Source organism: Pyxicephalus adspersus, chromosome 4 (assembly GCF_032062135.1).
Source record: "Pyxicephalus adspersus chromosome 4, UCB_Pads_2.0, whole genome shotgun sequence".
Taxonomy (NCBI): domain Eukaryota; kingdom Metazoa; phylum Chordata; class Amphibia; order Anura; family Pyxicephalidae; genus Pyxicephalus; species Pyxicephalus adspersus.
The window spans coordinates 108,373,422-108,387,020 of NC_092861.1; the positions used below are offsets into that span (position 1 = coordinate 108,373,422).

Genomic DNA, 13,599 nt, shown 5'->3' on the forward strand with positions numbered 1-13,599 from the left:
TATTAGATGGCCTGCATTAGCTCATGTAGCCAAATACTACTATTGCTTAGAAATCTTGCTCATAATTTCCTTATGTGTAGTTCCTTTCTTTAAAATGTCACTGGGACACAGCAAAAGTGGAGTTTTTCAGACATTAATAAGGAAAAGTATATTAGTGAAATTCATAATGTTCTTTTCGGTACTAAATGATCCTTTTGACATTAAAGGCTTGGTCATTTTAGTAAATTATCAGTCCTGAAAAAAGTTTAGTGGAACAGAGCTCTGTCTTCATAAGACAGCAAGGAGATTTTTGCAGTCTTTATACAAGAAACATCCATGTATCAATCTTTCGCTTGATCAAAAGGCAAAATGTTTCAAAGAATGTTTTAGATGTTATTGTATAAGTATAAATTATTTTGTAGGTGCCACATTGTACATTCTGACCAAGGCTAATTTTATTTGGTAGTTACTTTGATGAATTTTTTTAAGAAACTTTGGAAACACAATGTATGAAACAGAAAGGCGATATTACATTAAAGGTTTACAACATGTCTTCCAAAATATGTGAAAAACATGTTTTTAATCTATGACAGACCGGTACCAACATGAAATGCATAGATTATATAAGAGACACGGAATCACAGGTGATTTGCAACAAGAAAATGTATAGTCTGACCAAATCCCTTGGTAATAGTATAAACATAAAGCATATAGATTGTCAAAGATTATTGAATAATATAGTTTTGTTAATCTAGATCTAGTTTGTAATAAAACATAATCCTTCTTTTATATGGATGTCTAGAACTTAATAATTCCACAGTTAGCTACGGTAAACCTTAATTGAACAATCAACATCTCATTTTAAACTTTCATATCTGATGTTTTTTAATCAAATTAATAACAAGGGCAATAGTTTACTCATGTTTGGTTGGAGTGTAGGTAGGGGGGGGGGGGTAAAAGAAGCAGTATTCAAGCTGCATGCTAGTGAAAAAAAAAAAAGGGGCCACTAGACAACCTAGTAGTCAGACATGCGTGATTAGAGCATTAACATTGCTCAATACAGTACATAACAGGTATGTGCTGTACTGAGCAATGTTAATGCTCTAATCACTCATGTCTGACCACTAGGTTGTCTAGTGCCCCCTTGCATATTTGTATGTTGATATATCTTGTGTATCTGTCTTATGAAAAACTGCGTGTGCCAAAAACCCTGCTCAATTCTCTGTCTTTACTTCCAAATGATCTGGGACAAAATAAAGAATAACCTTTACTTATTTTTAACTAATATCAATTGGGACACCAAGGCAGGATTGGAGGTGAAAGGTAGATATATTTGCCCGGGATTCCTCTTTTATGTGAAGTAATTTGCCCAAGATTCCTCTCCTGTGTGGAAGACTCTCACCTGTGAGGCAATAATGAAGAAGCACTGAGCGTGGGTATATAACATAGAGCCAGGAGCTCAGTCAGTAGTTCAGTTCTGCTTAGAGACAGAGACAGGTGGTCTGTGTGAGGGAGCCCTGTTTGGAGAGACACAGACAGGGGTTCTGTGTAAGAGAGCTCTGTTTGGAGAGACACGGACGGAGGTTCTGTGTGGGGGAGCTCTGCTGAGAGACTCAGAAAGTCAGTCTGGGTGAGTGAGCTCTTGTCTGTCTGTGTGAGTGAGCTCAAAAGCGAGTGGAAGGTTGTGCTGAAAGCTTGGTTTTGAGCTGACGGAGAAGCCCTCCAGCTGATAGACAGGGATGTCTGATGTATAGTAAGTGCTGGAGAGGCAAGGTTTTCTTTTGCTGTTTTTGTTATTTTATCTGCAACCTTCAATAAACCTGGCTGCAAGCCAGCTTAAGGCGGATACCTTGGTGTGTGATCTGAGTTGGATGACAGATGTCCTTTGACCCCAGCAAAGGCGATCCTGAGCGTAACCCCTCACACAATCTTGGTAATTATTTTTGTGTATAAATTGCATAGAAAATAAAATAACTTGCAAGACCATAATGCCAAGGGAAACCTAGTTTGCCCTTCATATCTTATACAGGAAATTTATCAGGCAAATTAGGAAAATCATTAGATGCATAGACATTGCACAGCAAGAGGCTGCCTGACTTGCAACAGTTTTTTTTTAATGTACTCTCCTAACGCCTGAATCCTCAGAATCAAGCTGTAACAAAATTTCTCAGTTCTAGTACCTATGTATTACTGGACAACCTTCAGATTGCTATTTACCTCTTACTTGGCCAGTTTTACTCCTCTTCCCTTCCATCAACTCTTTTAAACGATATAAGCAGAGAAAGTAATTTTATCAGCTGACTCGATTTGAAAATTGAAAATGATTTGATGGCATTTGAATAAATACACACATTATAAGAGGTTGTCAGTAGAAAATCTTTTAAACGAAGCTAGAGTTTTTAAGTGATTAGGCATAAAACATTATTATATTTACAATGGTTATTAGGGTGTATAATAAAAAGAAATCCATGCTGCCATTGATAATTCTTTTTAAATGTTTTGTCACAGCTGAGGCACTACTCAGCTTTAAAACTTAATTACTTTTATCTGGAGTAATTTGCTTCATTTGCTAAGTTAGAGAAACATGACCAAATGTAACTGAAGAAAATGTCAGGCCAGGCAATGTGTCCATAATGGTGTTCAGATAAGAAAGGTTACTGAAAGTTCCATTCTGAAATAACATTTATAAGTTTACGCTGTGTCTACCGTGTTACATAAATTTATCATACCTAGACACAATAGACAGCATCATGTCTGCTTGTTAAAGAAACTCACTGCTTGTTTGCATTTTAGTCTGTATTTGATGGCCTGTGGGTGGTGACCCATTAGTTTTTGTTCTGGTAACTAACATGAATCATATAATTTCCATTTTAGTTATAAAACTCTTTTAATATTTAGCCTCAATTACCTTAAAGTTGGATCTGTGGATCTGTTTAATCTCTGTATATAATCTCTTTTTTTATGCTTTCCTTTAAAAAAAAAAAAGACTTGGGGACCACAGGACAGATTTGTGAGATTAAACTGTGAGCTAATGCAATAACATGTTAAATTGTGCCCAAGTGCTAGGCTGGTACTGTAGACAGTACTTTGCCTACTTTATTGTTTGAGTTGTTCACCCATTTACCTAGGTCCCTCACTTTTAGAAATGTGCTTTAGTCTTGAAATAGATTTTTTTAGTAAACCAAATTTTAAAATAGATGTGTTTGTGTTTGATATCCAATACTATCTTAGTAATACACAGTCTTATTAATACCCCAGAAGAAGCCTAGGGCCGAAACGAGCTGGGTAATGAGCTGTTTAAAACCACCAGCAACCTTTCTGCTCACCCTAAGGTGAAGATTGAGGAAAATCCATAATGGTACAATAGATTTAGTCTAAATGGGATAGAGCACTTATGTGATTGTAGGCTGCACTTTGTTTAGGTTAATGATATCACTGTTTCGTACAACATAAATATATATTTTATGGCCAAAGCAAAACCCCTTGCTTAACCTTAACAAGCCATGGTAACATAATCAATTTAGTACCTTTTTGTTTTACTTTACTTTAGTACTGTCACAAATCAGCAGCACAACTGATCTGGTACTTGTTGTTCACCAGATAAATGTCAGATCAGCAGCAGTTGGTTCCCCTACCATGCTTTAGCTGCTCTGTTCAGGCTCTGGGGTTAGAGGAGTCGCTGAACCTTTCAATCTGATTTATCTGCACCTGTTTATCCAGTCCCCGCCCAGCCTGTCTGTTAGTCTTACTATATAAGCTGTGTTCAGACTGACACTCCTTGCCTTTGCAATAGGTGCATTTACCTGAGGCTCCAGCTTGTATCTGTTTCCAAGTGCTGATATCCTGGTTCTGACTCTGGCTTGCTCTGATGTTGATTCTTCACTGCCTGCCCTGACCTGCTCCTGTTCTGATTTTTGAGTTTGTCTGCCGATTTGGTTCTACGCTTTGGTTCTATCTGCTGTGTGTATGGGTGTGTCTAAAAGCAGCAACCTGGGCGCCGTCCACAGCAAAGTTCATCACTCCTTGCGGGGTGCTCTGGTAAACGCCGGGTGGTTCCTTAGACTCTGCGCCTCAGTTCATACCTCTGCTAAACTTGCAAATTGCTCAGAGGGTCCACTTCCCCACACTTGTGGCAGATCCGTGACAGTTTGCAAAGGCCATTTACCCCACTGACATTCTTCTGCCAGGCACCCTGCAAGCCTTGGTGTGACGAATTGAACATCAGGAGGCCCATTCTGATCAAGTTGTGCTGGTGCTGCAGGATTTATCATCCCGCTCTCCGTTCTCAGTTCTGGCTAGGACTATCTGAGAAGATCTGCTTGCCTGACTGAGACTGAACCTTTGCCTGGCCTTCCTGATCCCTACAAAGATTTTATAGATGTTTTTTCTAAGCGAAAGGCCGAGACCCTGCCACCTCATCTTTCTTATGACTGCTCCATTGAGCTCTTACCTGGGACTACACCTACACGTGGTCGTGTCTATCCCCTGTCCAGACCTGAAACTCAGGCCATGTCTGAATATATTAAGGAGAACCTTAAAAGGGGTTTGATTCGCAAATTCACCTCACCTGCGCTGGTTTCTTCAGTATAGGAAAAAAGGTTGAGTCCCTGCGTCCATGTAAAGATTACAAGGACCTTAACAAAACAACAATCAAAAACCGATATCCTTTGCCCCTAATTTTGGAATTGTTTAACTGTATCCAGGATGCCACTGTTATCACTAAGCTATGTCTGGGTGGAGCCTACAACCTCATTGGAATCAAAGAAGGGGATGAGTGGAAGACTGCTTCCAGTACTCGTGATGGTTATTATGAGTATCTTGTCATGCCCTTTGGGCTTTGTAATGCCCCTGCAGTATTTTTACACTTGTGTTGTAGTATGCCTGGATGACATATTATTATTTTCCAGGGATCTTCCGATGCACCAGGAGACATGTAAGGACTGTACCTTTACGCGTTAGAGAGAATGGTATTTATGCCATATTGGATAAATGTCTCTTTGAACCCCCTGAAGTGCCTTTTCTGAGGTATATTGTCTCCCAACAGGGATTATGTATGGATCCTTGAAAAGTTTCCACTGTTCTGAAGTGGCCATTACCACAAGGGCTAAAAGCGACTCAAATATTTCTTGGCTTCGCCATTTACCATTGGCAGTTCATTAAAAATTACTTTTCCATTGTGGCTACCATCACAGCTCTCACCAAGAAGGGGGCCAACTGCAAGAAGACCTAAGGAGGCTCTCCAGGCCTTCAAGGTCTTGAAGCAGGCCTTCACATCAGCTCCTGTCTTATTGCATCCTGACCCAAGTAAGCCATTCTTTCTTGAGGTTGATGCCTCTGCTGTGGGTGTAGGAGCTGTTTCTTTCCCAGCAAGGCACCTCTGGCAAGTTCTGCGTTCCTGTGGCTTCTTCTCGAGGAAGTTTTTGCCAGCTGAAAATAATTACACTATAGGGGAACGAGAACTACTGGCTGTGGAGCTTGCATTGGAGGAATGGAGTCATGTTCTTGAGGGAGAACTCTTCCCTGTTATGATTTACACTGATCACAAGAACCTCCTGTACCTCCAAACTGCCCAAAGACTTAATCCACGGCAGGCTCGCTGGGCCCTATTCTTTTCTAGATTTGATTTTACACTTACCTTTCACCCTGGGATCAAGAATACTAAAGCAGATGCCTTGTGTCCTTCCTTTGATTCTGAGGATGCTGAACCAGAACCTTCACATATCATGGATCCTTCTAGAATTCTCTTGGCTGCCCCTGTAAGCTTGAAAGACATTCCTCCTGGGAAACAATTTGCAAAAAGGTCTCTCCATCCCCCTATTCTTGCATAATTCTAAGGTTGCTGGTCACCAAGGCCTGTGAAAACCTTTGACTTCATCTCACGCCTGTATTGGTGACTTCATTGCCGCCTGCTCCAATTGTGCTCAAAATAAAGTTCCAAGAAGGTTACCATCACTTCTTCCTCTGCCTGTACCTAACTGTCCTTGGACCCATATCTCCACAGACCTACCTGCATCTAATGGTTGCACAGTTATTTGGATTGTAGTGGATCGTTTTTCCAAGATGGCTCATTTCATTCCATTTAAAGGGCTTCCCTCAGCTCCAGCTTTGGCAAAATCTTCCTCCAGTAAGTGCTCTGTCTCCACGGTCTTCCCTCCAGCATAGTCTCAGATCGAGGAGTTCAGTTCACATCTCGTTTTTTGAGGGCCCTATGTCGTCTGTTGGAGATTCAGCTGGATTTCTCTTCTGCCTACCATCCACAGTCCAATGGTCAGATTGAAAGGGTCAATCAATGCCTGGAACAATATCTCCCATCTCTATGTATCAGCCAGGCACGACAATTGGAGTGAATTACTTCCTTGGGCTGAGATTGCTCATAATAGTCCTGTCAGCAAATCTCCTGGTTTCAGCCCTTTCTTTCTGACCTATGGGTGTCACCCCAGAGTACCTTCTCCTTCTCCTTCTCCTTACGTCTGGTTCAAAGGTTCTGGCCGCGCCAGAAGTCAAAGCCAGCTTTCACAAAATCTGGGAAGATGCTCAGAGGGCATTGCACAAATCCTCTCTTCGCCACAAGAAGTGGGTGCCCCCCCCCCCCTAGATTGGCGCCGGGAGATAGGGTCTGGCTGTCTACTAAACATATAAGTCTGCAGGTCCCATCTCCCAAACTTGCTTCCCGTTTTATTGGACTCTTCTCTGTCTTATCGCAGATTAATCAGGTGACCTATAGGTTGTGACTTTCCTCCAGTCTTTGGATTTCCAGCTCTTTTCATGTGTCTCTCCTAAAACTGCTCGTTCTCAACCATTATTCCTGGAAATCCCCTCCTCCTGCTCCTGTCCAGGTGGACTCTGAGGAAGAGTTTGAAGTAGAGTCCATCAGTGATTCCAGATTGCTCTGTGGCAAGTTGCAATATCTGGTCCATTGGAGAGGCTATGGTCCAGAAGAATGATTTTAGGTATCTCACACAGATCTTCATGCCCCCCTGCTGGTGAAGGACTTTCATGGGCGGTTTCTCAAGAAACCAGGGTGATCCCTTACGAGGAGTCCTAGGAGGGGGGAGGGGGGGGGGTAATGTCACAGATCAGCTGCACAGCTGATCTGGTACTTGTTGTTCACTAAATATATCTCAGATCAGCAGCAGTTGGTTCCCTTAACTTGCTTCAGCTGCTCTGTTCAGGGTCTGGAGTTAGAGGCATTGATGAACCTTTCCAGCTGATTTGTGCCGGCCCAGCCTGCCTGTTAGCCTCACTATATAGGCTGTGTTCAGACTGACACTCCTTGGCTAGTGCTGATATCCTGGTTCTGACTCTGGCTTGTTCTGACGTTGATTGTTTGCCGCTGGTCCTGTTCTGGTTTTCAAGTTTGTCTACCGATTTGGTTCTATCTGCTGTCAGCTGCTATCTGCACAGGTCTATCTGAGGGCCACAACCTGGGCGCCGTCCACAGCAAAGTCCATCACTCCTTGCGGGGTGCTCTGGTGAACGCCAGGTGGTTCCTTAGACTCTGCACCTCAGTTCATACCTCTGCTAAACGTGCAGATTGCCCAGAGGGTCCACTTCGCCACACTTGTGGCAGATCCGTGACTACTTTTAAAGTGAACTTAAACTGAGAAAACAAAAAAACACCAGAAAATAGTACTATTTGACAAAAGAGACATGCAATGCAAAACTAATTTCCTGGCTTTTAGTGGCTTTTTGTTTCTGTTTTAAACTGCAACTACTGCACCGTGTAGTTTGGAGCCCAGCTATGTGTGGCATTGCTGCACACACAGGAAGGCGCTGGAGATAATGTAACTCCTGCACATGCTCAGAAGTTACATCATCCACTCATTAGTTACATCATCCACTTGGGATTGCCGGAAGATGTCAACGCCCATTCCTGCAACAATGACAGGTTTTGGACATAATATCTGGTCCAGGAAACATACTGATATACTGTATATCTGTGACATAACAGGATACTGTTATGTCACAGATATGATTTTGTGACAATTTAGATAAATATTGATGATCTGAATTCAAAGTGTACAAAGTGAGACAAGAGACTTGTCGGTTACATTTACAAGTATATTATTTAACTATAGAAGGACAGATAAGTGTAACAATGCAACAAAAAATCCAAATAAACAAAATAATTAGGTATACTAAACAAAACTTAGCTGTGGAAATCAGTTGCAATCCAATAAGTCCTGCTAGTTCTGATCCAATGACTTGGCAGATGACTAACAGATACCTTGCACATAGCAGGTTGTGTCAAAGATTTCAAATTGGGCATAGAAATGTCTTTTAAATTCAACATGAAATTAGGTAATGGTCACTGCCTATTATATTTTGTTGCAGAAGTGCCCCTTTTAATTAATGTTCCATGAACTTAGGCATGTCCTTAATATCAGTATGTAACAGTATAGAACAAGGAGGTTCGAAAAGCGGGAATTTTATATTACAAGAAGCATATTAAAGGACATGCATTTAAAAATAGGACAGGCAATTAAAAATCATAAAAATATTCATATTAGCTCATACAAAAAGCAATTACAACATCACATTTAAAATTCTTTCTCCCTAAAACTGTTTCCATCAAAAGAACATGATTGTTTACATATGCACAAAAAATGACATAGCAAATTATTATAACATATCAATCTAAGACATTCAACACAATCATCCACAAAAGTCCAAGAGCATCAACTACCATGTTGTACCACTGGATCTCAACATTCTAGTCTAGCAAAAAAGTAGGGGTAATGTTAGAAAAACAACAGGCATATCAGTACCAAAAAATCAAATCATACTTATGAGAGGCCAAAGAGCCCAGTAAAACCACCTTTGAACACATTATGAATATTACATATAGTGAGATATTACATAATAATCTTCTACATTAAGACAATTAAATATCCAGATGATTTTTAGGTTGTATATATGACATTGCACCAAAGAAGTCCATATAAGAAGACAAATATTGTATATTATAACTGTTGTAAAAGTTGTAAAAATAAATACGTTTATTACATTAAGATAGTGTTGGAAGTAGGACATATGCAGGAGAAGCCATAAAGAAGAACCTTTCAATGAAGATACAAAGGGAAGTCTTTTTGAGCCAGCAGAAGTAGCAATTAAATCCAAACCAGGTGTACCAATCCACACAAATGAACCTAGAGAGGCAGTAATTCTCAAGGAAGGTGCAAAACCCTGCACAAATAGACAATAAAACATCTCTAAGAGGGTGCCAAATATATTTAAATGGGTAAAAGCCCATGCTACAATAGGGACTAACCATTAAAGGGGCAGTAATCTGCAAACAGGAGCTCCTTTTAGAAGATGGGATCCAAATGGGCAGCAATGGCATTGTGAGTGTGCATCCTTTATAGGATGCATGGCATCTGGGGGACCTGCTTGCAAAAATGCATTCCACAGACTGGAAGTAGCCTGGTTAAAGCCTGTTGGTGTGAACAGGGCCCCTAGATCGCGCCAAAACACCAGCAGTAGTCGATGGATCAGCACTAAAGCAGGTCCCACAATAAAGACAACTATTCCATGGGCAAAAACAAGAGAGAAGAAACAAAAATACAACAATACAATTGTATTACATGTGTATATGTATATATGTGTATATATATATATATATATTGGGCAAAAACAAGAGAGAAGAAACAAAAATACAACAATACAATTGTATTACATGTGTATATGTATATATGTGTGTGTGTGTGTATGTATATATATATATATATATATATATATATATATATATATATATATATATGAAAACAATTAGGGGTTTACAAAAAAACTACTCATTAGGATCACACACAGGTATTTCATATAATCCAGACAAATTCTACCAGTTTTGTTTTAAAACGATGGTTATATACCAGATATTTAATTTATACATTATAAATCATATTATCTAACATACCCTCTAACATGTTTATTGTTAATCATGCGCAATGCATGTTTTCCATAACACAAAAAAATAGAGAAGTGTCCCATTAAAGTAATGATTGGAATGTCAGGCTGTCATTCAACCCCAGGAAAATTGTAGCTTTTAACTCATAAATCCAGCGTGTTTCCTTCCTACCCCTGGGATCTGGAGGTATCACTTCAAGGACTATAAATCTAAGATTGTATGAAAATTGTGTTTTAGACCTACATATCTGCTAAGAGGTGTCGTGATTTCCCCATTTTCAATCAAATACATATGTTCAAATATATATAATCCTAAGTGTAGCTGTCTTCATTTTCCCAATATAAAAACAGCCACATCTACAAATCGCCATATAGATAACTCAGCATGAATTACATGTAACTACCTTTTCAGTTTGTGGGCTACATTCATGGGCATTTTAAATAAGTCCTATTATGAATAAATACCCATTTACATTGAGTACAGGTACCACAGGGTACTAACATACCCGGCCATTGGAAATGGCGTGCACCTAAAAAAAAAAATACTTCTCACAATTCGATTACTTACAACAACAGGTGACTAGCAGTGAGTCATCTTTGTGTTAAATGTCTTAGATTGATATGTTATAATAAATTGCAACTTAATTGTGTATTTGATACTTACCTTTATATGTTTTATTTAGATTGTATATTGTATCCAATGCTGTCATTCCTGAAGAAGCAACCTTAGTTGTTGTGAAACGCGTCAAATGAAGGATACTGTCCTTTCTTCCGTCTGTGTAAATAACCTACTTCTTTTGATGGAAACCGCTTTGGGGAGAAAGTAATTACACATAGGATGTTGTAATTGCTTTTTATATGAGCTAATATGAATATTTTTATCATTTTTATTTGTCTATGTCCTTTGATATGTATTTTGTATTATAATAAATTCTTGATTTTTTTAAGAATGCCCTGGAAAGTCCCGCTTTTCGAACCTCTTTGTTCTATACTCTTACACAGTGCTTAATAAATGCTGACCAATGATTCTTAACAGTATTTGACCTTATCACACTACCAGCTAAAGAATAAATTGCATACCTCACTACTGACCTTATGAAAAGTCCATGCATGTTGGAAAGAAATTGGCCTGATTTATTAAAGCTCTCCAAGGCTGGAAAGGATACACTTTAAACTGTGAATTTGTGTAATCCGGCAAACCTGGAATGGATTTCCTAAAAGTCATTTGCTATTTGTTAGTGAATGTTTTTAATTCTGGACCAGATCTATTCCAGGTTTGCTGGATCACCCATGTTTACTGATGAAAGTGTATTTTGCCTTGGAGAGCTTTAATTAATCCGGCCCATTGTGTTAGTGAGAAATCATTGGTATTAAGTAAAAATGTACCCAACAATCCCAATCAGCACCTTCTGAAACAGATGAAAACTTAAATTAGGTTCCAATAATTCTTTAAAAATCGATTTATATAAACTACATTTGGGTTCAACATTCCTAAATAGGTTAGCTTTGACTCTTATTCCCATAGTGTTCAACCTTATACCTATTCACAATGCTGCTGGAAGGTACATGAGGGTACAACTCCTTGCTAAAGAGGCTTACTAGATCTTTCATTTAGTGACAAGAATGCTGTTGGAGTTAAATTATTATTGAAGTATTCATATATTTACTAATTTATCTCAAGTTATTTGGTTTATTTAGGTTTCAATACTCTTTATACTGCTTTATTCAGTTCATATTTCAGCACTCATTTAGAGGATAATGTCTATAGGAGTTCAGTATAGGAGTTAATTATTTTTAGATTAGGTTTTAAATAAATTGTACCCTGTTCAGAATACTGAAACAGAATGGACCTGATTTATTAAAGCTTTCCAAGGCTGAAGAAGATACTTTTGCAATTGTTAAAAATAAAAAGGATAAGCACATCTGAATGAAAAAGAAAGGTTGAGAGTTTAGAGACATTAGCGCAAAGACACATTGGACCTGATTTATTAAAGCTCTCCAACGCTTTAAAGTTATTTGCTATTTGCTAGCAAATCTTTTGAATCCTGGACTAGATCCATTCAAGGTTTTCTGAATCACCCAGCTTTACTGACGAAAGTGCATCCCCTCCAGCCTTAGAGCGCTTTAATAAATCAGGCCAAATGTGTCTTCCCGCTGATGTTTTTAAAGGTCTCATAAAATCTTAACCTTTCTTTTGCATTTGGATGTGACTAACATTGTTAGTTCAGTACATAATATTTGTGTTCTTGCTGTTTTCTCTAGGCAGAGTGCGTATGCTACCACAAGCTGTATACCTCCTATTTGGTCTTTTAGAAAATGGTCATACAGTCTATGTTCACTGTAATGCTGGCGTTGGCAGATCTACAGCTGCAGTGTGTGGATTTCTCATGTATATAATTGGCTGGAGCCTCAGAAAAGTTCAGTACTTTCTTGCTTCACGAAGACCAGCTGTTTACATAGATGAAGAAGCTATGATACAAGCACAGGGAGATTTCCATCAGAAGTTTGGTCACCTCCGTTCCACTGTGTGTAGGATATAAATTACTCCCATTTATAGAAAATTTTTCATTTGTTGCATACCAATTTTTTAAATTCTTTTGTTTCATTTACATGTTCTGTCTTTTTTGTTGTAATAAATTATATATAATAAATTTATTTTATGTGAAAATAAAAAAATAAAATATTTTGGCAATATAAACAGTATTTATATTTCAATGTACAAATAATAAATAAATATATATATATTTATTTACATTGAGAAATGATCAAAAAATTAAAACATTTCAAAACAATACCTAAAAAATTAGGTCCACAGAAAAAGATAGAAAAACATGTTAAAGATCTCTGGAAAGCTGGAAAGAGTCCCAGCAGAATAATAGGAAGTTAATTTAAAAGTTTGTATTAGTTGTTGATTTGATAAAGTGTCAATAAATTACTTATAAACTTTAAAAGGGTGTCTTTCTTTCTTTACAATGATTTCACTCCACTCCAATTTGTAATATAAACAGCAATTTTTCCAGGACAAATGTATGTATTGGGTACTCCAGATATATTCATTTTTGTGGCAGTTAAGTTGTTAGTAGTTTTTGCCAGCTTTGGGGATTCTGATGCCTTGTAAGTGCAACATTCCAAATAACATCTATTCTGCTGTTAGTAGCATATAAATCACTTGGGGTGGGGGTGGTATCCTGGGCAAATGACTGCCAGAATCATGTTATATCTGAACAGGATCAGAAAGTTTTCTGAGAAGCAGGCACAATTTGGGCATTGAGTCAATGGTATCCCACAAGAGGAGCTGTGGGAGCAAATATAGAAGTCATAATAGATTTGCAAGCATGTCTTTAGGATGTCAGTATGATGGTTTCCAGAATGTAGCGGTGGGTAAATGTTTATTCTATTTGCTTAGTTCAATATTAATAATTTTATATGGCTGAAAAGAAGCAAGGTAAAATGCAAGAAGATTAAGAATGGAGGGGAGACTTTACTGTCTTTCTGACCTAAAAATTAAACTAAAGACTGTTGTACCGCCAAAAAATAAGTTCTCTGTAAGTCATCTGGTTTTCCTGACAAAAGTTAGTGTGAACCTGTGGCTCTTCAATTAGCTTAAAGTCAATATTTTTAATTTAATTTGCTGCATTAATTCCAATATACTGAAGTCAATCAATCATTTCATCTGTAATTTCAACCCTGTAGAACAGAATCAATTTATTTGATTTA

The 13,599-nt window shown here is 38.3% G+C and overlaps 1 protein-coding gene across 1 annotated transcript in view; it reads left to right on the plus strand.

Moving 5' to 3' along the window:
- Window positions 1-12,827, plus strand: part of EPM2A (EPM2A glucan phosphatase, laforin) — an 18,494-nt gene extending 5,667 nt beyond the window's left edge. Inside the window, exon 2 of the mRNA XM_072410242.1 lies at window positions 12,145-12,827. Within this exon, the coding sequence (XP_072266343.1) occupies window positions 12,145-12,422 (278 nt within the window). The 3' untranslated portion in view covers window positions 12,423-12,827. The remainder of the gene's footprint in view (window positions 1-12,144) is intronic.
- Window positions 12,828-13,599: the final 772 nt, after the last annotated feature.